The 27,975-nt window shown below is 36.5% G+C and overlaps 1 protein-coding gene across 2 annotated transcripts; it reads left to right on the forward strand.

Moving 5' to 3' along the window:
- Positions 1-620: 620 nt before the first annotated feature.
- Positions 621-27,966, forward strand: gjc2 (gap junction protein gamma 2). 2 transcript variants are annotated; one of them, XM_055203069.2, is made up of 2 exons: positions 621-794; positions 26,281-27,966. In XM_055203069.2, exon 2 carries the CDS (start codon positions 26,310-26,312, stop codon positions 27,552-27,554), a length of 1,245 nt encoding a protein of 414 aa, XP_055059044.2. In that variant the 5' UTR covers positions 621-794; positions 26,281-26,309; the 3' UTR covers positions 27,555-27,966. The 2 variants fall into 2 exon arrangements, with proteins under 2 accessions (XP_055059044.2, XP_055059045.2); XM_055203070.2 differs by lacking the exon at positions 621-794 and adding an exon at positions 21,309-22,124.
- The last annotated feature ends 9 nt before the right edge of the window (positions 27,967-27,975 follow it).

Here is a 27,975-nt window from a genome sequence, read left to right on the forward strand (position 1 = left end):
CACATGGCACCCTGGACAGCTTTATGAATGAATAAAAACTGCTCATTCCACTTTGGATTTCTTTACAGATTTTTTTCTACAATATGTTCATCTCTAGAAACATTGGGAGAGAAACTTAGTTCTCTTCTGTTTTGTAAAACTGGAAGTAACCATTAATCTCATCAATGTCCCCATTGTCTGCAATTGACCCATCTGCCACAATACCTGGCCTTATCTGTAGTCAACTTCAAATTGCCACTGATGTTAAACAGCTTATGTCAGTTTTCTTCTTTGTTCTACATTAGGAATTGCAGAATGGTATATTTACCTTTTATTTGTTATTGCTCAGTAATGTATTAAATTGCAGTGATTTGGCAATGCATTTTTTTTGGGGGGGGGGGTCTGCCTAAACAAATTATACAAAATGTTTTTTCGAAAGATTTAACTATGATTGTATGATATACAAGCTGTCTTCAATAAGACTTTCCTACATTTTCAGTTTTCTTCTAACCGCTTATCACTGGCTTCAAGGTGTAGCAAAGAAAGTAGCGCAGTGACTGAATCTGGATAAAGAAAGCACAATGAAAGCCGCACACAAATAGTTTTTCATGCCGAGATAGCTGGAGAACAATGCATCTATTGGCCAGTGGTGTCTCCTGAGTGTCACTGCTTGTACTTGGTGGTGAGGGGTTTTGAGGAAAATGATCCATTGTCCATCCTTTCGCCCTGCAATGGTGATCGAGGTTCATAATCCATTCCTGGCAGTTCTACAAACACATATCCTGTCGATACTGATCTGCCTTCATTATGGAGAGGTAGGTTTACTTTTCAGTCTATTTGTCGGTGTTTGATGTGCATGTCAACAAGTGTCTTCAACAGTTTTTTAAATATTTCTGGTGATGCATTTTCTTTCGTTAATGCACAAATCTAGAAGACTATATAAATCTATTTACTTTTAGTGTAAATATTGTTTCTCAATGCAACTAGATGGTTTCTTTTTACAGTTTTTGAAATTTTTGAAAGTATACTCGAAATTGAGTCAGTTCTGGCATGCATGTCACATATGTTTTCACAGATCAACAAATAGATTAGATCTGATTCATTCCAGTAATCTAAGGCTTACTTTTGTCACTGTGCCCAGACTCACACAACACAAATTCAAAAGGATCTGTGCTTTCATTCATTTCCTGTAACTCAGTAGCACTCGCTATTCTCCTCTCGCTTTCTCTCTTTCTCACATGCGCTTTACAATAGAATGTTGTAGACTCTTTAATTAAAACTATTTAAAGTGCATTCAAGGTTGGATTTAAACCCATGACCTTCATCTGGCTAACACAATACTGAGATACGACATAATTAGCTTTTTTAAGATATAGAACCTCTTAAAAGATAATGTCTATAAAACATTATTCACAAGGGTTACTGTTGCTCAACTGGTGGTGGATACATCAAGGTCATGGCTTCAAATGCCAGTGAAGACACAAAGTACAAACATGTATACAGTGAGTGTGTAGTCATGTCCTTGATATTCATCGGGAAATCTGCTAAGTGCTGTATTCCCATTACTTTATAGATCATTTTTATTAGGTGAGATAACAGAAGACTACGTTACTTCAGGACATTAACCTGTTTAAACCATGTGACCTAAATTCTTTGTTGTATAGGGTTTAAATTGACAAAAAATATATGCTACCGACTCTAACAATTCACCAACAAGTTTGGCAGCTAGCACTAAACGTTTTGCTTATTAAATTAAAGTGCAAAAATGTACAGTGTAGAGTAAAAAATACGCAAGAGTTATGATTGTAGGCAGCTAGCCCTAAACTTTTTTGCCAATAAAATAAAACATAGTATTTTTTTATGGGGTACAGTTAAGACTGAGCTCTCTTCTATTGTATGTGGTTTTACTCACACATTTTTTCCTTTACATTTTTTATTTTATTTATTACGTTGCTGAGGTGTTATGTAATGCTGTGTCAAAGCAATTAGTGTATTATGACCTTTACTTTCATTCACAAGTAAATGCCCTCTTCACATGTGAATGAGTGACATCATGTACAATGGTTAGCAAGTAACAGATTTTAATAATTTCTTGCTTTTTGACTTTACTATTCTTGTGGCACACATACATACTGTAATTCTTTGCACATTTCTCATGCATATACTTAAAGCATGAATTGCACCCTCAAGTAGAGACCAGCTCAAATCTTTTTATACCACTTTTATCATGTAGCATTAGCAAGGTAAAAAAGCACCGAGCCTGTCAGCAGGACACAGCGGAGACGTTTCTAACTTATTAAAATAAATATGAAATCAGAAATTTTTTTAAAGAGACAGTACACAATTTTAACACATTTTATAAAACGGTTAGTTCCAATCCTTGATTCTGATTGGTCAATAGGTGTGCTTTATTCATGATAAAACACTGCTATGACCGCTTCACCCAACGGTTCTATTTAATATCACTGCGCCCTTAGCAACACCCTTAGCAACACATAAACATATAATGAGACAAAGTCTGAGAACAGTTTGTTGTTTTTATTTGAGCTTTCATGTTGTTGTTCGCAGTCAGGGACTATTTTTTCTAGCGGAAGGAATGCTTTTATTGATTTAACTTCATGAAAGTTGCACTAATATTTTTTTTACTTTAATATTGTGTGGTAACCGTTTTATAAAAGCAATAAGGTACTCGAGGCAAGTGCTGTATCGTGAATGAGTGACGGCTGAAGGGGTTGCAGGCACTCCGCTTCACGTCGTGCCTAACAACGCCCTTCATCCGTTACTTATTCACGATATAGCACAGCCTCTCGTGCCTTATTGCTTACATATATTTTTGTAAACATGCAGAATATTTGTCTAAATGATCTAAATGATATACATAAATAAAGTAAGTTTACATATTAAGATAATTTCTAACAAAAATATTCAAAGGTTGAATCTAAAGCAAAATAGGCTCCTTCACTATGTGATATATTAGAGTCTTACGTGTAAAATAGCCCATCCATATCATTTTATTGTTTGACTGTTCAGTACTGTTCATATTTACATTTAAAAAGCAGACATAAAAGTAACTTAAAAGTTACTTTTCTTAGTAACTAATTACTTTTGATATACAGTAACTGGTAGAGTAATTCAGTTTTTCAGTTCACTAATTACTAATTTTCAACATGTCTTTCGTTTTGTGGCTCCTGTGCAAGGTTGTCAATTCAGCAGAAAAGTTTGCCATTCTCCTTCTGTTTACAGACGGGAGGTGAGGGCATGTGAACGCGCCGATGACTTATGGTGTCTGCGTGAACAGGCTGCATGGTGGCATTCAAATTACGCTTACGGATGAGAGACAAAAAAGGCAATGTCTGTTCAGACGGAGATCTATGATTGGTTGAACATTTTTTGGTCCTACGCCTTCACAGATGACATAAATTTCTACAAATACATTTAAACAACTTAACATAGTGATTGCTATCAGGATGTGAGGAGACTTTTAAAAATGTTTCTGGATCAAATTAAATACCCTGCCTTTAAAGTAACTAAAAAACAATTATATTTTGTTTTTGCTTTATTGTATTTTTAACTGCTTGGTTTGCATTATGTGCTATTAATATGCTTGTTACTGACCTGTGTAAGCAAAAAGCAAGCTATTTATATAATGTTAGCTAATAGTGATCCCCAAAAAGGTGTTGTTTACCAAACATTTGTTATCAAGGTTTCTAGCGGTTTGACAATAATTTGTTTTTGTTTAATTTTGCGTGCTCCAAATCCTGTTATTTTATGAAATAACTCATGTTTTTAACATTAAATACTAAAATATGTAGGCATGTTATTTTATATCATATATTTGCTAAATCAGTTATGTATTAAGGAGATTTATTGTGGATACGTGGCTGATAATCTTATAAAAAATAATCTGAATGACAGTAAAAAAAAGTGTAGAGAAATGTAGTCTCACTCATGGATCTGTCTAATCTACATTATACAGGCCTGCCATCTAGTGGTTGGAGTTATTAATAATAGATAAATCTGGGAATGGGAAAGATGTGATGTAAAGCATGTTATTTGGTTTTGCCTAATTTGTGCAAAAAATCACATCTATTTTTAATAACATTACGCTTGTCTGTGGTCTCATGTGTCATTTGTCCACCATAAACAAACCATTTACTGCCCTAGCTCAATTTGTAGAGTATTGAAAGTGACATAGTGGCCAATGTATGGTGATCAATACTTGGGAAGTGACTTCTGCATTTAACCCATCCTAGTGAGTGGTGAACACACGCACTGCAAGTCGTGAAAACACACCCAGAGCAACCATCTCTGCAATGCCTGGGAACCTAGGGGGAAAGATGCCTTGCTCAAGGCCAACCTGTTGGTCACCTGCTGGTCTCTTACCATTTATTCCAACCAAATGCATTAGCCCACCTTGCGTTGCAAAATTGCAAATGTCATGGGTTCAATTCCCATGAAGTACTTAAGAACTGTATTGTTTGAATAAAATGTACATCACTGCCAAATGCATTTCTCATCACTGTAATATGACTTTCAAAAAACAATAATTTGCAAGTGCATGAAATACATCACTGCATAAATGCCCTACACTTAAATCTTTCACAAACTAAGAGAATTAACTTAATTAGCATCATACAGTAACACGAGCTGTTCAGTAAACTCTCATCATGAGACTATGACCTCATCAACATGTATGATCGCCTAAGCATAATGATCTTGGTCAATGATGGCAATTATTACTGTCAGAGCTGAAGTGGGGAGGCCGGGGGCACGAGTTGGCCCAGAACACTGCGGCTCTGGCACTGGTAGTACAGACTGGGAGCCTGTGAGGAGGAGATGTGGTCCTGTGTTGCCATGGCAACTCTGATGACCCTGAGAGCTCGGAGACTCTCCGAGGCTGTGCTTTGCCCCCCACATGACATGGAAATTTTTGACAAGATCATGTGAAAGATTAAGAACCTCAGGCATCCTAAAGTTGAGTGTTGAAAACAACTTGATAAGTGTGCGCATCTGAATGCTGAGTTTGTGTTCCTGCATCTGTACTGTACGTCTTTGTGTGTTTGCCGGTTGCACACAACATGTGCAAGTCAGGGTGGTTGGATGCTCATTTTCTGTATTAGTTGGGTATATTATGAGGGCCATTATTAAAGGATCATGACAAATATAAACATTATGCTTAAAGCATTTTTGAAGGGAATAAATAAGGGCATTTGTAGCCTAGTGGCTAGATTGTTGGGCTTGTAACCTGAAAGTTGCCGGTTCGAGGCACACAACTGGTGGGTTGCGACTGTGGTGCCTTGCCCACAGCTGTTCCCCGGGCGCTGCAGTGATATAGCTGCCCACTGCTCCGGGTTTGCCTGTGTTCACTATTCACTGGATGGGTTAAATGCAGAGGTGACATATGGGTTACCATACATTGACAAATACGTCACTTTCATAATGTTGCTTGATAAAGCAAAGGTCAAAATCAGTGTTGTTTTTGGCAGCCCTTTTAGTTTTAGTCTTAGTCTTTTGGACGAACATGCTTTTAGTTTTAGTCACATTTTAGTCACTTATAAAATTTATAGTTTTAGTCAAGTTTTAGTCGACGAAAACACAAAAAGGTTTTAGTCAAGTTTTAGTCGACGAAAATGCAAAAAGGTTTTAGTCAAGTTTAAGTCAATTTTAGTAAAAAAAGTGTGGTGTATTTAATACAATTAAAATGTGCATTAAGGTTGTCCATGAGGGCTGTGATGAGCATTCAGGTGCCGCTTTAGGTTGGTGGTATTCTTCCCACCTAGTTTGTGGCCACATTTACCGTCGTCTCCCAATATGCATTCCGTTTTTCTGTCTGATGGATTATACTGAAAGTATGTCCATAAATCATCTCGTCGTTTCCGTTTATTGGCGTCAACGCTACGGTCCTTCGAACTCGCCACAGCCGCAGGTGTGTTGTTGTTGTTTGAAATCTGGTGCGCGTGCGTGGCATGGCGGCAGCCCGGTGGTGGGCGTGAGCGTAAATGAGACTGAGTTGACCCAAAACAAGGATAGGAAGCGGCAGCATTGCTGATACTTTTTAGCTAAAAACAGACAGATTTCACGCAAAATAGGCAGAAATGACATACATTATGAACGTCAGACTTATAATCATTTTCGTTCCGTCTCGTCTTGTCAACGGAAACTTGAAAGCGTCTCGTCATGTTTTCATCACCTTAGAGACATTTTTAGCTAGTCATCGTCGCGTTAGCGTCATAAAAATAGGTGCGTCAACGAAATCATTTCGTTATCGTCATCGTTGACGAAAACAACACTAGTCAAAATCTGTGCCTAATCTGTATCATCTTAAAATCAAAATTGAAAAATTCTGGCTTTCAGTGGGAATTTGTTAGCCTTAAGGATACACTGTAACAACTTGGTTTGCAACTCAATTCAACCTACAATTTTAGGTTTTGGCTTGTGAAAAATTTACATAATTCATAAAATCAAGTTGAAATTGTTATTTTTTAACTTATTTTTTAAGTTAGAGTAACATAAAACTATATGTTGATTTTTCAAAAATGCTGCATATTTATTACAGTGTTTCTATAAACCAGTGTGCGATTCACAAACATCGACAAAATTCCCATTTATTCAAAACTTGTCTCTTAATCTACCAATCTACCAATATAAAGATCAATGATCTATATGACATCATTCACTGTAAATTATTATTTTTTTTAAAACGAAGCAAACTTGTTGCCCTAAAAAAAATTAAGTAATGATTACTTAATAACTTTAAGTAAACTTTACTTAAACATATAAGTTATTCTAACAACAATTTTAAGTTGAATGGACTTAATGTTTTAATTTCGTCTAATATTCCTGCACTCTTAACCCGGATTAGTTGACATTACTAGAAATTTGCGAGGAAACCTGTTGCCTATAACTTTAGTTTTTACCGCTTTATATTACTTTTGATGTTATAACTGGTATTATAACACAAAATTAATGACTGACTTTAAAGGTGCAGTGTGTGATTTTTAGAAGGATCTCTTGACAGGAATGCAAAATAATATAGAAACTATATTATCAGGTGTGTATAAAGACCTTTCATAATGAACCGTTATGTGTTTATTATCTTAGAATGAGACGCTTTTATCTACATACACAGAGGGTCCCCTTACATGGAAGTTTTTATTCTGTGAAAAAGCAGAAAATAATCATAAATATTAAGATTATGGGTATTCCTCACAACATGAACTAAAAATTTTAAGTTCATTTTATTTGAATGTTTTAGTTTAATGGATTTTGTAAGCTTAAAAAAGTTAAATCAACTAAACTTTTTAAGCTTTGGCTTCAAAACACAAATTATTAAGTGATGATTACAGCTTCATTGTTTAAGTAAAGACAATATCTGGGTTAACAGTGTTGTGCACTAAAGCATCTAATTAGGCCCTGTTTATATTAGAGCATTTGCGTTTTAAAATGACATTTTAAAATGAAAACGATCCTCGTTTATACTGGCATTTTAAAAAGAATCTTTATCCAGACTATACACCACCATAAATGCATGAAACATGACCAATCACGTAACTGGACATGCGCATAAAAGTGTAAAATAACTTATTACTCTAATAATAGCTTACCTTTGCGCGTTTATGCAGCCTAGGGATGTGCGATATTGACAAAAATTCATACCTGGATCATTTGCCGGCAACTACAACAGACACTATTTTTGAACATATAAAAATGTGAGGATTAGCAGGAACAGATGAACCCAAATGCAGACGATGTCGGGGAAAACAGAAAACACTTTATTTGACAAAACAAAAACCCACAATGGGGTACAAAACATGAAACACTGACAGATAACACTAAACTTGACTCTGACTCTGACTCTGACTCTGACTCTGACTCTGACTCTGACTCTGACTCTGACTCTGACTCTGACTCTGACTCGAATAACTACACGAGTAACACGACACAACACAATGATCCTGCACAGAACTAAAGAAACACTGACATTAAATAGAGCAAACCAAACAAGATAACGAGCGGGGAACAGGTGATGGGAATAAGTAATAATTAACAATAAGCAGGGGAACGAGGGAGCGGGGACAAATGACAAGACACCGGAGGTACATGCCAAACACAAAAACAAGGCATGAACCTCCACACAAGGCCAGGGACTGCCGGAACTCTGCCACCATGACATAATACAAATTAAACAAGACTTCAAGGCAGAGTCCTGACAAAAAATGTGTTTGGGAAAGTCTTATACTGTTCTAGCTCCCCCCTACAACATATTCATATGATTAATAGGTTAATTTAGATTTTATATCTAAACAGAAAGGTCTTTATGATTTAAAAAAAAGCATTAAGTGAACAGTACTAAACGAACTTGAAGCAAAAATAAATTTCAGCAAATGCAAACTTCGATCAAACATAGTAAGAGATGAAGTATTGCTTTAGCCTACAGAAATGCTTATTGCATTCATTTTTAAAAGTGTGCGAGGTCCGTGCACGTCCTCAGCTAGCAACACAGAAATAGCTAAAAGTGCAAGCGGCTAAACGAGCATTAACTATTAATGACGTTGAGTTTATTGTTTTTATTAATTTATGTTCACAAACCTTATCAACAAAACATCGAATAAAATTAAGAGACAAATTATATGAAAGTAGAAAACAAAACTTAAATTAAACTCGAAAATAATGTCTGACCCATTACAATTCTCCCTTCATATTGGCCTTTACAACGCCCTATATGGCGTTTAAAATTACAGTCTATATTTCGTAATAAGCTAACTAAATTTAAACAAAAAAGAAACAACATTACAGCAATATTCAAACCCAACAATACTCAAACATAAATATAAAACAGAATTTATCTATAAGGATAAATGTTAAAACAATCTGATATGGCGTTTATAATAGCTGGTTGGTAGATGTTTACTATTTTTGGCAAAACCTCCGTTGCAAACCTCCATTTACCTGAATAAAATAATTTTAACTTTGAAAATGATGCGCTGTCACGTTAACATCAGCTGTTCGTTTACATAAGACTCCGTCTACGTTCATTTACACTCAGAGCAACGTCTGAGTTCTCAAACTAAAACAGGGTCTGCAGCGTTTGCGAACGAATCTGTTTATGAGGGTCGAAAATGGTGATGTAGTGTAGATGAAAGGCGTAAACGTTTTAAAGGATAAACGCATTAATGTAAACATTGCCTTAGATTTTATGCTGTGAGGTAAACTAAACGCTACCTGTTACTCCAAAAAGAGGAGAAGCCATTCAGAATGTCCCAGCCTACCTTCCTGTTACAGTACAGAAATGACGCCAACGCGTCAAACAAAGCTGCACATTTCAAGACATTTTGAGACTTCCATTTTAGATTGCTGAATAATAAAACACACTCCAAAAGATCCAGCACTGTGTCAAAATGGGATAAACGAAACCTGTTTGGTTGTAATTTAACCTATTTTGTAATTTGCTGGGTTGTTTTAACCCATAGTCGGGTCAAATATTAAAGGTCCCAATCTTTCTGTGTTTTTGAAGCTTTGCTTGTATTTACAGTGCGCAAAATAACATGTGTTCATGTTTCACATGTAAAAAACACATTCTTTTTCACACAATTTACTTATCTCTGTTTTCACTGTTGTGACCTTTAACATGCACTCAGTAAATATAACCCAAAAACTGGGCCCAATGCTGGGTTGAAAATAACCAAGCATTTTTAGAGTGCAAGTGAAAGGAAAGGACTCGAGTGACAGTGAGTCTTGTATGGGCAAGCACTGTTCTAATATTCTTCAGAACATGTAAATATATTATATTATATATTTAAATGCTGATGTCTCTAAAATGTCATATTACTGTTATTATTTAATCCAGCTGGCTATCCAGTTATACTCTGCTGTTTATAAAACAGCGTTCTCTCTTTAACTGGGCCAAAGGAAATGGAAAATAGACTATTATCTGGAAAACCTCTCACATTTTTTTTCTCTCATCTGACATATGCAGATGTTGAGTTATGACAAAATGTTCCTAACTACCAGAATATTCTGGGAGATATATATCTGTTCTGAATGTATTTTACAGTTAATGTTTTTATCAGGCGGTCATGTCTGAAATATGATAATAAAACAGTACTAAATCAATCTTATGAAGAAATCAGTTTCAAAATAACATTTTACATTTTTTAATTTCCACATTCATAAATCATTGTACATACTAAAAAATATTTTTCCTTAACAAATCATATTCCCTTTTCTCCTCTGTGAGGACTTCAACTTTGTAAAAAAAATTGCTTACTGGAACAACTGGGGGAATTGTGTTTGACCCTGAAGACAGACCTGTCAGTAAAGTCTATAAAAAGGTCACACATGACGTATGCGAAACTACGCTGTTGTATGTGGAATGGTACTAATTCATGTCTTTGTGTCAATTTATTGTTTAAAATGGTCTGCAAGTGTGCGTTTCACGTATGTAACGCATGACCTTTCGAATATGTAAGGTCGCGCTGGAGCGTCACACGGCTTGTTTTTTGGCGAAAATGATGATCATCTCATTAGATAAGACCCTTACTGTACGTACACACCGTCGCAGACTTGAGCTTCCAAAGTTACCGGAAGTCATTCATTTACAATGGAAGCTGGCTTCTCTCAACTGCAAGGAGCGTCAAATCCATCAGCATCGCGTTTTGGCTGTTTTCAGCGACCAGAGAATCAGTGAGAAAGTTGGAAGAAGCTCAACCTTATGGTAATGAGCTATGACGTGCTTCAGCGGCAAGCAGCGGCAAAAGCCAGCAACCAATCGGAATATAGTCTAGACGTTCTTCGCTGGCTGATTCCAGAGAAATATATGATGTAAACCAGGGATGGGCAACTGGCGGCCCGGGTTAAATTCTAATATGGCCAGCTGGACCATATTATACTTAATCAAATACTTTTAAAATGATGATTTTTGTATTAGGACGTACATACTCCCAACCAGGAGGGGGCGCTAGGTCCCGCGGATCCTCACAGTAAGCATAGTCCCGTGTTTGGGCTTATGTGAAGAAGAGGTCTTCACGGAGTCCGACCCAAGACCCGATCAGGTTCAGGTCTAAAAAATTTTACGCATGCCTCGGACACGGGTCGGGTACAATAATCCGGTCTCTGGTTATTTAAAATGAATGTGTTTTTGCCGAACGGACCCGATAAGCCCTGAACTCTCGCATGTGTGTGTCAATGTCCTTTTCAAACCTCTCCTCTGTTTGCAAGAGCGCTTGCGACATTGTGTGGCTGGCGATAGATTAATTTTCGTTCAGACATGTCAGATATTTTTAAATGTAAATTTTAGCGATTACCTTGGTGTCATCGTCATATAAACAAATGGAGCAGCTCGCCAAATTTGTTGCGAGGCCACCGGGGCTGCAGCCTGCACACACGTCAGTTTACATTCGGGTCCAGTCGGGTTAAAACCAATGCCATTGGGTTGGGTGATGGGTCGTACTCGGGCCAGAATTGCTCTCAGATTTGAAAAGTAAAATACGTTGTTATTAACGTTTTTTATATACATTTGTTTTGAATTTATGTGTTATTTATTTCAAATAATTTTGTTCTCTAAGGGCGGGATGAGAAACTCCTCTATAGGGGAGAGCGGGGTAAGTTGTCACACGGGTAAGTTGTCACACTGTTAATAACTCCAACACTAGAGGCTCTATCTCAAAAATCAAATAGCCACTTTATGTGACTTCTTCTTCTATAGTGAACTTCCTGTTCACATGTGGTCAAGATCACTGTAATCTGAGGTTAGCACAATTTTCTTATTTTTCTGCTTAAAAAGTAAAAAAAAAATCACTTTACATTTTATGCAATACAACTTTGTTAGGTGTGAATGTTTAAAATGATTATTTTGCACAAAATAGAGGAGACCGTAAAGTGTCTTTTGATACTTTAGCTAAAGTGATATGATGAGCTAAACTTGAGATTTAGACAACATTAGCACACAAGTATGGGGCAAGTTGTCTCAATGACTTTGGGGCAAGTCGTCACATCTGACAACTTGCCCCTGTACAAACAAACACATCGAACATGCTCAGAAAACATGATATAGAAAAGAATAAGCCTCAATCTAGCAAAAAGCTGTTTCAAAAGAAAGGGAAGCAGAAATCTGGACCGATGAAAAACAAGGCAGCTAAAAGAAGAAAAATCATGCAAGAGTCATCATCAGATGATGAAGAGTGCTTCTGCCTCGTCTGTGTAGAGCCATTTTCAAAGAGTCGTCCAAAGGAGACCTGGGTAAAATGTGTAAAATGCAACAATTGGGCCCATGATGCTTGCACCTCAGGCCAGGCAATTTATGTGTGTCAGAATTGTGATTCTGGAGATGAGTCCTATTAGTCATACAGGGCATCTGTTTTGTTCAGAGGTTAAACATGTTAAGTTAAGCAAGTTATCTGCAGCGTTCCATTCAGTTATCTGGTTTTATGTGAAAGCCATAGAACATTTGAACCAAAGTTCAAAGTAAAGTGGTCTTGCCACTTAATTGAAATGTGCATTATTTGGATTGAAATAATTGTTTTTCCAGATTCTCCAGGCACGGATGTTTATATTTCCAGTTTGGTTTGAGTTTAAAAATTAAAATCAATATTCACAATTAAGTAGTTGTGTTCTTATTTTTAGATAATCTAGTGTGACAACTTACCCGCCCTAGTGTGACAACTTACCCTCCGATGGGGCAAATTGTCACAAGTGCACAGTCACTATTCAACAGTCTACAACTCTGTAATGAGATAAGATATAAAGATGTTATGAATACAACATATGTGCCCAAGACTTCCTTCTTTCATTTGGTATGAGATTTATACCATTTTGATGTATGGTGCTCAGTAAATGTTAGACAGTGTGAAAAGTGTGACAACATACCCCGCTCTCCCCTACTAATTTAAAAGTGCCTTGCTTGTTACAGATGTTAAAGCAATGCAGTTAAGAAGTTTTATCTGAAATGCTTGTCCACTGAAAATAAAGTTATGATTTAGAATTAGCATAATTGCTAAGTTTTATAGTTAAAATCTTTAAAGACAGGTTAATTGTATATTGTGGTTTCTTAATAAAAGGAAATTAAGAATGATGTAAATTGTGCGTGTGGTTCTGGCCCCCTTGTTATAAAGGAGAAAAATGCCGGCCCTCGGCATTATCAAAGTTGCCCATCCCTGATGTAAACTTTCCCTCCTACCAAAACATTAGTTCCGAGAAAATGAAGGAGAAATTGATAATCGCTGTTGCTGGGTTTCTTATAATTTATGATATGACTTTATTTTCATAGGGACCAGTTACAAAGTTACAAACGAGGCATGGGATAAAATAGCTGATATAGTTTGTGAAGTGCATGCTGATGATGATGATTCATAATATTTTAACTAGTACTGATAGATACTCAATTGTGTCTGTGTCTTGCCAGGAGGACTGCACAGTGTATCATTTAGGCATCGCTATCATGATGTGCGAATCCATATAGTCACATCAAAGGAAGAGTAGGTCGGTGATTCTCACGAAAACTTGGTTTTAAAAATGTCAAGCATGAAAATGTAAAAATTGCTTAAATTTACTTTTTTTCCCACCAGACATTGAAAAACAAAGTCTGGAGTAAATGGGAACATTAATTTAAAAACTTTTACTTATCATTTTACACTTTTTGTAACATAATTAAAAAATTTGTCCTAAAAAATCTCATTACCGCAACAGTCAGAAAACATCAACACTGACATATTTTCAAAATGACATGACAAACCTGAAAGAACATAATTTGGAGATTCTGCACATGCATTTAAAATCAAAGTATTATGCTTCTATTAATTAAATTAACATTTAATAAGCATCTGTTGCGGTAATGATAATCAAAATGTCGTGTAAGCATTCTGACAATATTTCAAATTAACTGTAAAAAATGATCTTACCTGGTAGCCATCTTGAAGTAACTGGTCCATGTGCTTGGTCACTTAAAATCAAACTTTATTAAAATTCTGTATGTGTGCTTAAACTGTTCTCAAAAAGTGTTGCGGAGGATGAGAACATCAGGCATGGACACATCATTTTCCTATTATTTTTTTTTTCATTATTATTATACATGAATATTCAGTAAATATTTTTCTGTCATCTAAAGTAGTCTAGCAAAACATCCATTTATTTTTTTCTTAATATTTTTGTGTTAATTTGATTAAATTACAACATAACGCATGTTCAAACACAGCCGGACACATTGCGGTAATGAGAATTTCAGCAGAAAATGAGATAAAATTTCCAATTATAAATTCTTATGTTGAAATCACACATTGTGCAAGGTAGAACACAGTATTGTGTTAATTCTGATGCTTTTTAATGTTACTATATTACACATTTTAAAGCTAAAATCATTAGTGCCGTGGTGTTTCAATGGTTTTGTGAGAATCACCCAGATAGCTATCGAAGTTGATCCGTGATTCATGTTTCATTCGCTCACAGTAACACAGAGTTAACCAATTGCACAGATGCAAATAATAATAATAATAGCTAATTATTATTTTTTTCAAGACCAAATGTGACCAAAATGCTGTCATTATAAAAGGTTTATAATGTCAATGTATTGTTTTGTTTTTTTTTTTGTTAACATTTCATGGTGACACAGACTTCAGAGTTGCCAAAGCGTTAACAAGCTTCCCCGTACTTTTTGACAAGCGTCCTTGACCGGGCAGCCTTCAGCGGTGTGAATGTACAGTTATGCCTCAATTGGGATCAGTTACACTGTAAAAAAATCTGTAGAAATTGCAGCTGGGTTGGCGGTAACTTACCGTAGATTTAAATTTATGTTATTTACTGGCAACATTTTGTTCTAAGTTAAATGGACATTACAAATTTACAAGTCTTTGTCTTCACAGAGTAAAACTAAAAAAACAGCATCAAGCAAAACATTCTGGAAAACAAAATCTGAAGCAAAAAACAGAAAAAGGTTGATGATGATTTCTGGTTCCCAGAATGCTTTGCATGAGGCTGTTATTGTATAGTTTTATTCTGTAAAGATAAAGACTTGTAAATATTTAAAATTTATTTAACTTTGAACAAACTCTTGCCAGTAAATAACATACATTTAAATCTACGGTAAATTACCGGCAACCCAGCTGCAATAACATTGCAATTTCTACGGATTTTTTTTACAGTGTAGAGTCATTTGAAGCTGCATTGAAACTGCAATTTTTAACTGCATTGAAACTGTGAACTGTTAAGGTCTACTAAAGTCCACTATATTAAGAAAAATCCTATAATGTTTTCTTCAAAAAATGTAAGTTTGTTTCGATTGAAGAAAGAAAGACATCAACAATTTTGAAATTATTGGGATTTCCTTTTTTATGAAAGTGGAGTAAACCATTGGATTTTGAATTAAATGTTGATTGTTGGCCATGATGAATTTAACAATTCTTGTTTTAGGAAGCATGCAAATAAGGTTTAAAGCTCATGTAACACACGCTGTTTCTGCATTTCTGATATTAATCTGGAGTACCTATAGAGTAGTATGACATCCTTTATATCTCTGAAGAGTCTTTAGTTTAATCAGATTTATAAAAGAAAGATTAGCTTTACCGAATCTTTCCGATAACGTACGAAAAAATGAAGAAGGAGGAGTTATAACACAAAAGGAGCGAGTACGAGTCATGCAACACTATACAACACTTTTTTAACTTATGATTCACTACATGTTCGTGTCATTTATATAATATACACGCGCCTATTTCCAACATAAGACAGAAGTCTTACTTACCACGTGTAACTCGTCATGACCCGGTTCTGAAAATCCACCGCATCAAACACACACGCAAAACTCCGCTGCTAATCCGGATAATAAACTATATCCATTGTTTCCATGAGGCTGGATGTCTTCTCCTTACATCCAAAAACACACTTCTTGTTGTGCCATTGTTGACTTTTGAAATTAAACAAAGCTGAGTGGCGTGATAAGCTGTTAGCAAGCTCTAGCGTCTCCCGCTGACTGACGGCTGGGCGGGGTTTTCCGGGGGAAGTTTTCCAGCGGAAGCCCATATAAAGAAGTGACACGTATCGAAAACCCCTGAAACGTCAGTTAGAACCGTAATCGAAAAAAATTAGCCGAAACTTGTACGAACCCTGGCGAAGTGCATTCGGCACAGAAATACTCTGAAACACACCCAACTGCATTTTTGACACTTTGCCTACGTTTAGCATGAGGAAACAACTCTATAACTGTGTTAATAAGTCAGAATGCTTGAAATACCATTAAACCCCCCCTTTAAACAAGTCAAATAGCCCCTTTACCAGCAATTAAAGTTCGCATTCTTCCTGATCCCATTTTTTAAACCTTAGTCAGTGTGTAATACCAGCCGATATATTTTCTTAAGAGAATTCGCCTTTCAAAGCCTACAATGAATGGCCAGTTTGGACTGCTTTAATGACGTCAATAGAATACGTCAGTCGCCAGCTAAGCTAACAGCAAGCTAAGCTACTATCGAATCACAGCACACTAAACAAACTACACAATCAGAACTTGATACGTATTTCTGAAGGAGGGACTCCATAGAACAAGGAAGACATCGGCCTGTTTTGAGGACAGTGAAAACAGCACTACAGAGATAAGTAAATTGTGTGAAAAATACTGCATTTTTATATGTGAAACATGACCACATGTTATACTGCACACTCTTAACACAATCAAAGCTTCAAAAACACCGAAAGAACGGGACCTTTAAACTCTGAGGTCACAGATCTTGGATATGAGGATGCATTTCAAATCAGTGACCAAACTTTTTTTTATCAAGTTCTAGCAATGTCCTTTCGTACTTGATTCAAGTGCTAGCTGAACAAGAGACCACACTGAGAGACGTATCTATGGCAATGTTGGCATAAACCCCTGGGCACTTGTTCCAAGTCACCTCAGTAGACTCATGTTTTCATCAAACTCTATACAAGGGGCATTGACTCAAAGGCAGGCTCAACGAAAAGATGTAAACAAATGAGACTGACACTACACAAACTGCCTATAGGTTAGCCCCTACGCTTGCTAATAGGTCCAGGCACAGTGTCTGAGTCTGTGTGCATTTGTCTGTGTCTGAGAGAGACAGTATGGTCTTTGGAGTTCCTTGTGTGTTGGGTGTCTTCAGTCACATGGATGCTTCTTAATCACATGGCTGAACTTGATCTATTACATAAACCCAGACATATGTGACCACCAATACCATCAACTAAACACTAAAACTACTTTGCCGTGTGAAATGAGCATTTCTCTAGTTTAAAATAATGAACAATATTTAACTGCTTAAGAAAACACAACCAAATCAAATATATTTAAAAAGACAGTATTTGTTCTCACAACTTCCTGCCTGTAAATCCAATGTCCTACCAAGTTACTGACAAACATGTCTCTAAGTAGAAGTGTAGATCATGTTATATAAAGGTCAAAGATTTTGCAGCAATGGCATGTTTGCCCTCATAAATCTGCTGCGTCTTTAAGAGAGGACACATGAAAGGGTAGCTGGACCCTAAATGCTATGAAGGTCTAGTAGAGATGATCATCTTGAGAATGACCCAAGAGATTCTGTCATAAGCACACTGGCATGGCCTTAGGAAGATAGACACCAAAGGCCCAGCTGAATGGGTGAACTGTAGATGTCCGATAGTAGTTTCTGCTCACTGAACATACAATGCCCTCTTTACAACACCAAGTCTAAAGCAAAAGTAATGATGGGCACTCCCTCTAGACAACTGTGTGTCTTCTTCAAAGCAGTGCTCTGACATTGTGTAGTGTATAAGCTACAAATTTACTTTACAAAACAGTGTCTACATTAAAAGTTTAATTTACCTACTTTCTGGACCGCATCATTCAAAAATGCGCCATGAAGACGAAATAACATATATAAGTCACAGTGGACTACGTCGGGTTTATTTAGAAAATTATTTCACAAAATCCAAGCCAAAGAACAGACATTTAATCTGGAAAGGCAAGTTATTCAACTAAACAATAGCAGACAGAACAGCAGGCTGAATAGATGTCTGTACGTTAAAGTAATATTATCAGTTATTTAAACCAGTGGTTCCCAACTTTTTTCAGTGTGCGGCCCCCCTTGTGTACAGTGCATCTTTTCGCAGCCCCCCGAAAGAAAATTTATGACAAAACAGTTTTAAAATGTAATATTTTAATTAAACAAAACATATAAAATTATACCTAGTAGTGCTGTTGGTTAGTTAGCTTGTTATTTTTTAGGTTTAATTACACAGAATTCCTGATAAATGAATGTATATTATAAAATGTCATAAAACTGGGGCCCCCTGGCACCATCTCGCGGCCCCCAGTTTGAAAACCACTGATTTAAACGATAAACCATAGCATACAGAACTTACCTAGAAGGTTGGATAGGCTAAATTAACCGAACAAGCCAACTAGCGTGAAGTTCGCATACTTGTCATTCCACATTACAGAATTGAATTACATAATTACAGAAGCAGCATATGGCGGACTCTCGCGGCTGTAGACAGTAATGCTGTCTCTTGCCTCATAAATGTCAAAATTAATTCATACTGACTTATAAGGCGCACCTGACTGTAAGACGCAGCACCAGCCAAGTTATGAAAAAAAGAAAATACAGTAGTTGTTTTTCTTACACTGTCTATAAAACTATACCTTTTCAGTCATTTTTGTACCTTTATAGGTATTCAACACATTGATCTGTGGTACCTTTTGGGGTACAATATTATAAGGACCTATTGTGTACCTTTAAAGCTCATGTAACACACATCGTTTTTGCCAATCTAATCTTGGTTACCTATAGAGTAGTATTTCATCTTTTATATGTTCAAAGAGTCTTTCGTGTTGTCAGATCATTAAAAGACAGAACGGCCATTCCGTTTTTTGCCGGAAAAAGACGAACACTTGAAGGCTTACGATGGGCGGAGCTGAAGAGTTACAAGTACGCGCAGCCTTTGGATACTAATCAAACTTTAATAAAAACTTCTTTTTTTTTTTTTTTAAATAACTATGGCTTACAGTCAGATATACAGCCTTGCAAATATGATCCAGAATCGGATACGGAGTCAGTATTGATCAACAGGAACAACAGCAGCAATGATTACAGCAGGACGTCTCTATCTGGTAATTAATCCTTGTTTGTTTATCCGCTATTTTGATTAAAATAAAATGCGTAAACGTCGTAAGTGCAGTACAACGCCTACTGAGGCGGAAAATGTTTGCTGATGTTCGTGTTGTTTACATTACATGCACGTAAGTTGCACCAAAACGTGAGATTTTGATTTACTTACGCCTGTGGTTGCGACTCCAAAACAGTGTCTTTTAAAGTTCATCAGTTGTAAACAAGTGGCAAATCCAGCATCAAACTGAGCCTTGTTTGTAAAGCAATCCTCTTTGAAATGCAGCCAGGGAACAAACATAAACCCATTCGCAATTACGTTACTGTTGTCTTAAGACATGGAAAGCTAAATAAAGTTTTCTTCTCCTTGCATCCACAAACACACTTTTTTGTCAAACCATCTTGATAAAACAAAGTTGTTGCGTGCTGTGCAGTGATACTGATGACTTCTACTCGACGGAGCAATACTAATGCACGTTCTTGCTTTCACTTGACGTGAAAGGGCAAGCGTGCTTTTCTGGGGGTAAGGCCCATAAAAGGAATATGGGGTCAATCAGTTGTAATGGATACCCCCGTTCGAAAAAACACTTTCAGAAACTTGTAGGAAAAAGAAGCGTGAGTTTGGCCCAGAAATACTCCGTCACAAGCTCAACTGCTTTTTTGACACTTCGTTTATGTTTAGTGTGAGGGTTACTACTCTTAAACTGTCTTAATAAGTAAGAATGCATTAAATACAATTAGATTAAATACAAGGAGGTCTCCCATTCAAGAACTGACCAGGGTCAACCCTACTTAGTTTGAGCGGGCAGCAGTCTTGGGCTACAGAGTGATATGGCTGCTGGCATTACTTAAATTAGAAAGAATACTTTACTTTTCATTTTAATAACCCCACCTTGGATTATATTTAATATCACACAAACTATATGAACTACAATATTATATTCCTACAAAAAAACAAAACAGAAATGAGACATGACAAAAACTAAAATGAGTTAGTGAACCTAGAAGAACAAAAAGGGCAATTTTCACAGACAAAGAAACCAGCTGCATTACTAACAGAGCTGCAGAGCTATTAAATGGATGAAACTGTCCAGACATCAACAATCTCTTCAGCACTTTACACATCTTTGGTTAAGTGGCTCCAAGAACATAACTTTTGAGAAAGAGCAATTTCAGTAATGCCTGGAGTTCTCTATAGAAACTGTGTGACAACCAGAAACTTTTATAACAGCCTGACTAAAGTTGACCTGAAATACACCATACTGTAGATACCTCAGGCTTGGTGGCAACATCATTCTCTGAGATTACTTTTTAGCAGTGTAAAGTGAAAAACTTTTGGTACCAAGCAGCATTGCATTGATATTGACATTGTCTCTTTATACATATTACAATATAGCGCTTTGTGAATGTGTTAGCAGTTAGCCTAGTATTATTGGCGGAAGTTTGAGCGAGAGAGGGAGTAGTCAGGAGTGATGATGTTACTGCACGCCAAGGTCAAAGTGCTCTTCCGCCATACAATATAGTTCTCATTTTTTATCCACTTAAAAAATTGCCACGTTTTATTTTGTGCCACCATACTTACTCGTGTAACTACTCATGTAACAGTCTTTAAATAGGAAAAACATTGAAGTGTTTGGTGGCTTCTAAATTCATCCCTGTTTGGATCCCAAGGAATGCATGGGGCTAGGCTAAATGCCAACACATTCACGACACGCCGCACAAAGACCAAGTGCACGCACCGAAAAAAGATAGGTATGTATCCATTCATCCAAGTTGAGGTAAGAACACAGTACAATATTGAAAAACGGTGGTGTTTTCCTTTAAATAGTTCACCTTTTACAGCAAAACATTACTTCATTATGCTATATTCTTTTACTGTCATATAAAATGACTCATACCATAAGATTGTGATCTTCATGTATGACCTCTAAATTGCAGTCCACTTGTATCTGTGATATCTCAATGTACAGTAAATGAAGAAGATGACCTCTCATAAACCCTACCATGATACAGAAATAAACACTCTGGTAATTACCAGAGGAAAATATTATTTAAAACTTTAGAAAAAAATATAAACAGAATCTCCATAAACAAGTCCAAGTGCCCATCGCAACCAGTGTAAGAACCTGGGCCAACACCCTACATTACAGTGTTCCCTGGAAAGAGAAACCCCTACTACACCAGTCTATACCTCCAAGCACTATCTTGGGAAAGACACGGCACAGTGCTGTGCGTGTCTCCATCCTAACCTTGGCTGCTAGCCTGGGCAGAACATCTAAATATTATGACACAAGACATGACAGAGCATACCTGGCAGAAACTTTCTACACTGTGGCAATGCGCTCGGTCCAGCATGGCAACTTATAGTTATAAAAGAATGAGGCAAAACCTCAAAAAAACTTAAAAACTCAAATCAAATCCATTTGGCAGACGCTTTTAGCCAAATCATCCATTTAATCTTACACATTTCTTTTAGGTGTGTTCGATGGAATTAAACCCTTACTATTAAGCCACAGGAACATTTTTAAATAAACCCTATATTAAGGAACTAACTATAACTAATAAGATTTTCATCTTCGAAAATGCTCAGTTTTGGATTTTAAACCAATATTATTTTATTGGGAAATGCACATGAACATTGCAATAGTGACCCTGCAATATTTTTCAAAAATGCATGTGTTGTTTCACATCTTGCCGTTTGAACCCTTGTTACAAGGTCATCTGCTGGAGGAACTTTCTCTCCCCGTTTTATTCTCCTCGTATTTCCTCTGCCGGCTGAAGGGAGGTGTTAAACAAGCCAGACTCAAAGAGGACTGCGTGAGACAGACACTCACTCTCACGCTGTACAGTATGTGCGATATGGGGAGCTCTGTATCTAGCTCAGACTATCGCTGTAACGGCTGTTAAATAACAATGGGTCATCTTTTTATTTGACTGTGGAGCGGCGGCCACATCATAGAGCTCACCTGAAAGGGAATGTTGAGAGGCCGCCGCGGTGTTGGAAGTTATGGCCGGATGGATCGCAAGTCTTCTGGAGTTGTTTCCCTGCTGCAACTTCCCAAGGTCTGTGTGTGCTGTGTCTGCAATGTGAGCAGAAAGATATTAGTAGAAATATTTTACCTTTAATGTGCTTTTATTTTGTAATAGTACAAAAAATGATCATAGTGATCATTTGTATTTAAGTTTATTGCTCTTTATGCTCTGCTATCCGTAAGTTAAGAATTTTCCAGCAGCCCATTGGATTTATTAATTTATGTATTTGTAATGCTTTTATTTTATGAAGAAAAATAATAAGACAGTTTAGAAATAATTCTCTGAGATTTAGTTGACCACAAAAGATTTAAGTTTGCATAGAAATCTTTCAATTTAAATGCACTTTCAAGAGGTGTGCACAAATGCAGGCTTTTAATGAACTTTTAAAGAACATTTTACTTTTGCTTAAGTGAAAATGTTGATTTTTTTCTTGTGTTAAAGGACAATATGCACATGAGTCTCATCGAGACATAAAATCATGTGCATTTTACTGATAGAACAGGTAACACACAAACAAATTTCGAAATAAGAATAATAAGATCATAAATAATAATGTAAATATTTACAACATCCCACATTTGAATGCTTTAAATGTGGATCATTTAAAAAAAATTCAACTTAAAATTTCACTTCAGATGAAAAGTTGAAAAAAGTACATTTTTATGTGTTACCAATTCAAGTAATTTTTTTATTTTATCCAAATGTTTTACCCTTTTGACTTTTTTTGTAAAGCCTTATTTATTTATAATATTATTAATTCACTATTTACTACAGTATTTTTCTTAATGAAATTTAAGCAATTAAACACATTTAAAAATAATGGAAATTATGTGGAAATTCAGTACCGCTGGATTTTTTGGGGTTGTTGTTAACATACCAAACAAGGTCATTCAAGCAACAATTACATTACATTTAGCGAACTACATACATTTGACAGACATTTAACCCTTTATATGCATATTTGTATAACTTGATAATAGATAAACATTAGATGTTGGATGTGTACTCTACTACAACAGGGGTTTTCAAACTTTTTGATAGCAGGGACCCCCACATGGGACCTATTTCCTATAATATATGTGCATTTTTTTGTTAAGAAACATTTAAACTGTGTTAGATACAGTGAATAGTATCTCTGATATTATGAAGACAACAAATTGTTTACAAACTTAAATAATTGGACACAGACTTTTTTTTTCAATTTTTGCTTTATCTATTTTCTCTTTAAATATTCTTCCCCAGTTTAAAACCCCCTGCACTACAAAACCCTGTAACAGAATTCTTCATTCAGACTCACGACAGCCTAATTATATTTTCCTTGAAAATGACCGCTCAAGCAATCACCTATTGTCCCTGAGGTGTCTCAGGCTATAAGGGTCCACGGTCCAATAGTGAGTGCCATCTGTTTTTAGTTATCTTTACTTTCCTCTGTGATACACACAGTGAGCCTATGGCAACCAGCAACTCTCATCTGTTCAGTTGGGATGAGAGATGGCATGTCCCACATCAGGGAATGCCATGCTGAAAACATTAATAAAGGCTAGCTCATTTACTCTACAGGAAAAGCAGTTGTTTTGCAAACATTTCCAGGTTATAAAAAATTACAACTATGTTTGAGATGACCCTTTGCTAACCCTTAGTTTAGAGATAAGAGATTGCTTAATTTAAATTTATTTCCAGTGCTTTTCACAGTTTTGCAGTACAAGCAAATATATTAAATAAATCATTAACAATATTAATTAAGTATATTACCATTATCAACTGCAAAAAAACAAAAACAAAAACAAAAACAAAAACAATTAGAACCCATTGAACCCACACTGTAAAAAAATTATGTACAAATTTGCAGCTGGGTTACCGGTAACTTACCGTAGATTTAAATGTATGTTATTACTGGCAACATTTTGTTCAAAGTTAAATGAACATTAAACATTTACAAGTCTTTGTCTTTACCCAATAAAACTAGAAAAACAGCATCAAGCAAAACATTCTGGGAAACAAAATCTGAAGCAAAAAACAGAAAAAGTTTGATGATGATTTCTGGTTCCCAGAATGCTTTGCATGAGGCTGTTATTGTATACTTTTATTCTGTAAAGATAAAGACTTGTTAATATTTAAAATTTATTCAACTTTGAACAAACTCTTTCCAGTAAATAACATAAATTTAAATCTACTGTAATTTCCCGGCAACCCAGCTGCAATACCATTGTAATTTCTACACTGTAAAAAATACTTTGCTGCCTTAAAATTTTTTGTTGAATCAACTCAGATTTACAAGTCATTTCAATTTACTGTTATTTATCTTGACTAGAGATGAGTTGTTATAACTGCATGTGAGTTATTATAACTTAAAAAATTAAGTTGACTTTTCTCAAATATATTTTATAAGTTGTGACAACTCATCTCTGTTGACATGACTTGTAAATCTGAGTTGATTCAACAAAAAAATTTAAGGCAGCAAAGTATTTTTTACAGTGTACAGATTTTTTTTTACAGTGCATGGCCTTTGCACTGCTAATTCAAGAACACATCTTGAAGCAAACATAGGTGTCGGTAATATTACACATGCTCACTAGGGAGTGAGAAATGATAAAAATAATAACATTGTCTGTATCCAAGTCTGTTACATTTATGAGTGCCACTATAAAAATGATAAATTACATTTAAGCATACAGTAATAACATTTATTCTTTTTATTTACTATTATGCAATAGGTATATGTTTAGAATGACATCATTTTGGTTTATACTATGCCATCACTATGTTTTATTTATTATCTTCAGACTCACAGTTACAATTGCCAGATCTTGTTAAGAATGTTCCTTGTCACATTAAACTCATGCCGACAAGAGACTTTGTGGCATAGTTCTGTCTTCAGGGTCACGTTAGGAAGCAAAATTTTAACTATGACTTAAAATAAATTATTTTATTTAATTTTTTAATATACTGGTGCTATGATTTGTGGGTAGGCATGGGCCGGTATAAGATTCTGGTATAATAACCTTTAGCAAAAATACCACGGTTTCACAGGTATTGCCATTGCAACACTAAAATGTGTTATTTTCAAATGCCAGGTACAAATAAAGCCTTTAAATTATAATATGCTTTCAAAAAATATATATTTTCATAATGTATATTAAATGTAAACATCAAATGTATCACATGATTTAATGATTTAATTAATTTTGTATAAACACAGCTCATGCCTTGGAGACGGTATCACAGAACATTTTAGTGGTTTTGAAACCTTGACAGTTTAAAACCTCGGTATACCTTGAAACCGGCCCATGCCTATTTGTGGGTATAATGTGTGTAAGGAATGGTACACCCATGTGTGTATGCTGCTTCATTTCAAGAGAAAAAGAACTGCACATCTTGTTATCTGCCAGGGATGTTCAAAGACATTTTATCTTTACCAAGAGGTCATTGAAAGGCTTTGATAATGAAAAAGTGTTTGGGGATAAAAGTTCAATTTGAAAGTGAACATTAATATGAACATTACTATGCCCTCCTCATATAAGTACATAAAATTTACCTGTGGCGCGAGGCCTGCAAGCTCAGTTTTGTATTTGTAAACAATGGCGGGTTATGACTTCATATCCACGGTCCATATTTTGTTGTTTTCACATCTGTGGCAAACGCTGACGGTCGCGAAGTTGCTCGTGACCAAACAACATTGCGTTACAGGCGACGTCAAATGGAACCTGAGTTTGCACATTAGGCTCCACTAAAGACGTCGATTATTCGGCAAATAGATGGTAAGCTGTTTTAAACAACTTTGGTGAAGAAATGTGGATGTTAACTTCAAGTGTGCTCGACATTTAAGCAGCGTGTGTGTGGAAACGGGCGTAAACGCATCATCTGAAAAAACTTTATGATTGGCTCGAAGCTGTCAGCGCGGTCTGACGTCATCCGTTCTAAATGCCGGTAATCTCTATTTTCGTTCACACATAGCGCTTATGGTAAAATACTGGTAATCTTAGCTAACCTCTCTTACTCGTAAATTGGCAGCACCAATTTACTGGAAAGGTTCTGTTTACAAATGACATGTTAACTGCAATTTACCAGTAAATTACCAGTAAGTGAAAGGGAAAAAATAAGCTTGATTTTATATCATTTTCTTATATTGTATACAGTATGTGTACACTTTATCTGCTAACCTTTCTCTCCTTTTCTCTTATTACAGATCATAGGTAAAAAGTCTTTATCACCAACATGAGTTGGAGTTTTCTCACTCGACTTCTGGAAGAAATCCACAACCACTCCACGTTTGTGGGGAAAGTGTGGCTGACTGTGTTAATCATTTTCCGCATCGTTCTGACAGCGGTTGGGGGTGAGTCCATCTACTCGGACGAACAGACAAAGTTCACCTGCAACACTAAACAGCCTGGCTGCAACAACGTATGCTACGATTCCTTCGCCCCACTCTCGCACATGCGTTTCTGGGTGTTCCAGATCATCATGATTTCCACCCCCTCTGTCATGTACCTGGGTTATGCCATTCATAAGATCGCCCGTACCTCAGAGGAAGAGCGGCGCAAACACCAGAGACATCAGAAGAGAAACAATCACAGCCGGTGGAGAGATGGACACCACCTTGATGAGGTTTTAGAAGAGGAGGATGATGATGCAGAGCCAATGATTTATCAAGACGACACTTTGGATGCACAGGAAGTCAAACCAGATGCGGATACGGCCAACGGCCAAAATTCAGTGAAGCACGATGGCCGCCGAAAGATCGTGCAGGAAGGCTTGATGAGGATGTACGTGCTTCAGCTTTTATCCCGTGCCATCTTCGAGGTGGGATTTCTTACGGGTCAGTATCTCCTCTATGGCTTCCGCGTGAACCCCTCCTACGTCTGCAGCAAGATCCCATGTCCGCATCGAGTAGATTGCTTCATTTCACGACCCACAGAAAAGACCATCTTTTTGCTCATCATGTACGTTGTGAGCTGTCTTTGTCTACTTCTTAATGTCTGCGAGATGTTTCATTTGGGAATCGGCGCCTTCCGCGACACGCTTCGTAAGCGTCGAAACCAGGCCCGACAACCTTCGTATAGCTTCCCCTACTCGAGGAACATTCCTGCATCTCCACCAGGTTACAACCTAGTGATCAAATCTGACAAACCGGGTCGCATTCCCAACAGCATCCTCGCACACGACCAAAACAGTGTGGTTCAAGAGCAACATTGCACAAGCCCTGATGAGAATATCCCATCTGACCTGGTTAGCTTACACCACCATTTGCGCGTAGCTCAGGAACAACTGGACATGGCTTTTCAGACATACAACACAAAAAACGCTCAAGCTTCCAGAACCAGCAGCCCCGTGTCTGCTGGCACAATGACAGAGCAAAACCGAGTCAATACAGCCCAGGAGAAACAAGGTGCTCGACCTAAAGCCAGCACTGAAAGGGTTGGGACAATACCAAAAAATGGAAAGACATCCGTGTGGATATGAATCCACAGTGGTAAACTATTACTTGACTACTCATTTGTGGACCATCATCTTTGGATCACTGTTCATAAAGCATATTACCCCTGCTAAACTGCTGTAGTTAGGTCCACTGTCGTTTTAATCCCAAAGTAATACATATACCAGTCTACTTCAAGATTTTGGGTTGTGTTCATTTCTGAAACTGTATAAAAACTCACTTTGCATTGCTTTACTTGTGCTCACCCATCCCCAGAGCATAGCTGTGCTTCAAAATATATTGATTTTTTTATATTAAGTGTATTGACCAGATTGGAAAAAAAACAACAATTTTGACTTTAATTGATCATCAATTTAATGACTACAAATGATAGTCGTCATTTCACTGTCACACAGTAACACACTTTTAGCCAAAATAAACTTAAATTTGGTTACGTCAGTTTTTCCA

Source organism: Misgurnus anguillicaudatus, chromosome 2, assembly GCF_027580225.2.
Source record: "Misgurnus anguillicaudatus chromosome 2, ASM2758022v2, whole genome shotgun sequence".
Lineage (NCBI taxonomy): Eukaryota > Metazoa > Chordata > Actinopteri > Cypriniformes > Cobitidae > Misgurnus > Misgurnus anguillicaudatus.

Bases quoted from the DNA above. Each gene is read 5' to 3' on its own strand.
- gjc2 (XM_055203069.2), top strand. From the start codon at position 26,310: ATGAGTTGGAGTTTTCTCACTCGACTTCTGGAAGAAATCCACAACCAC.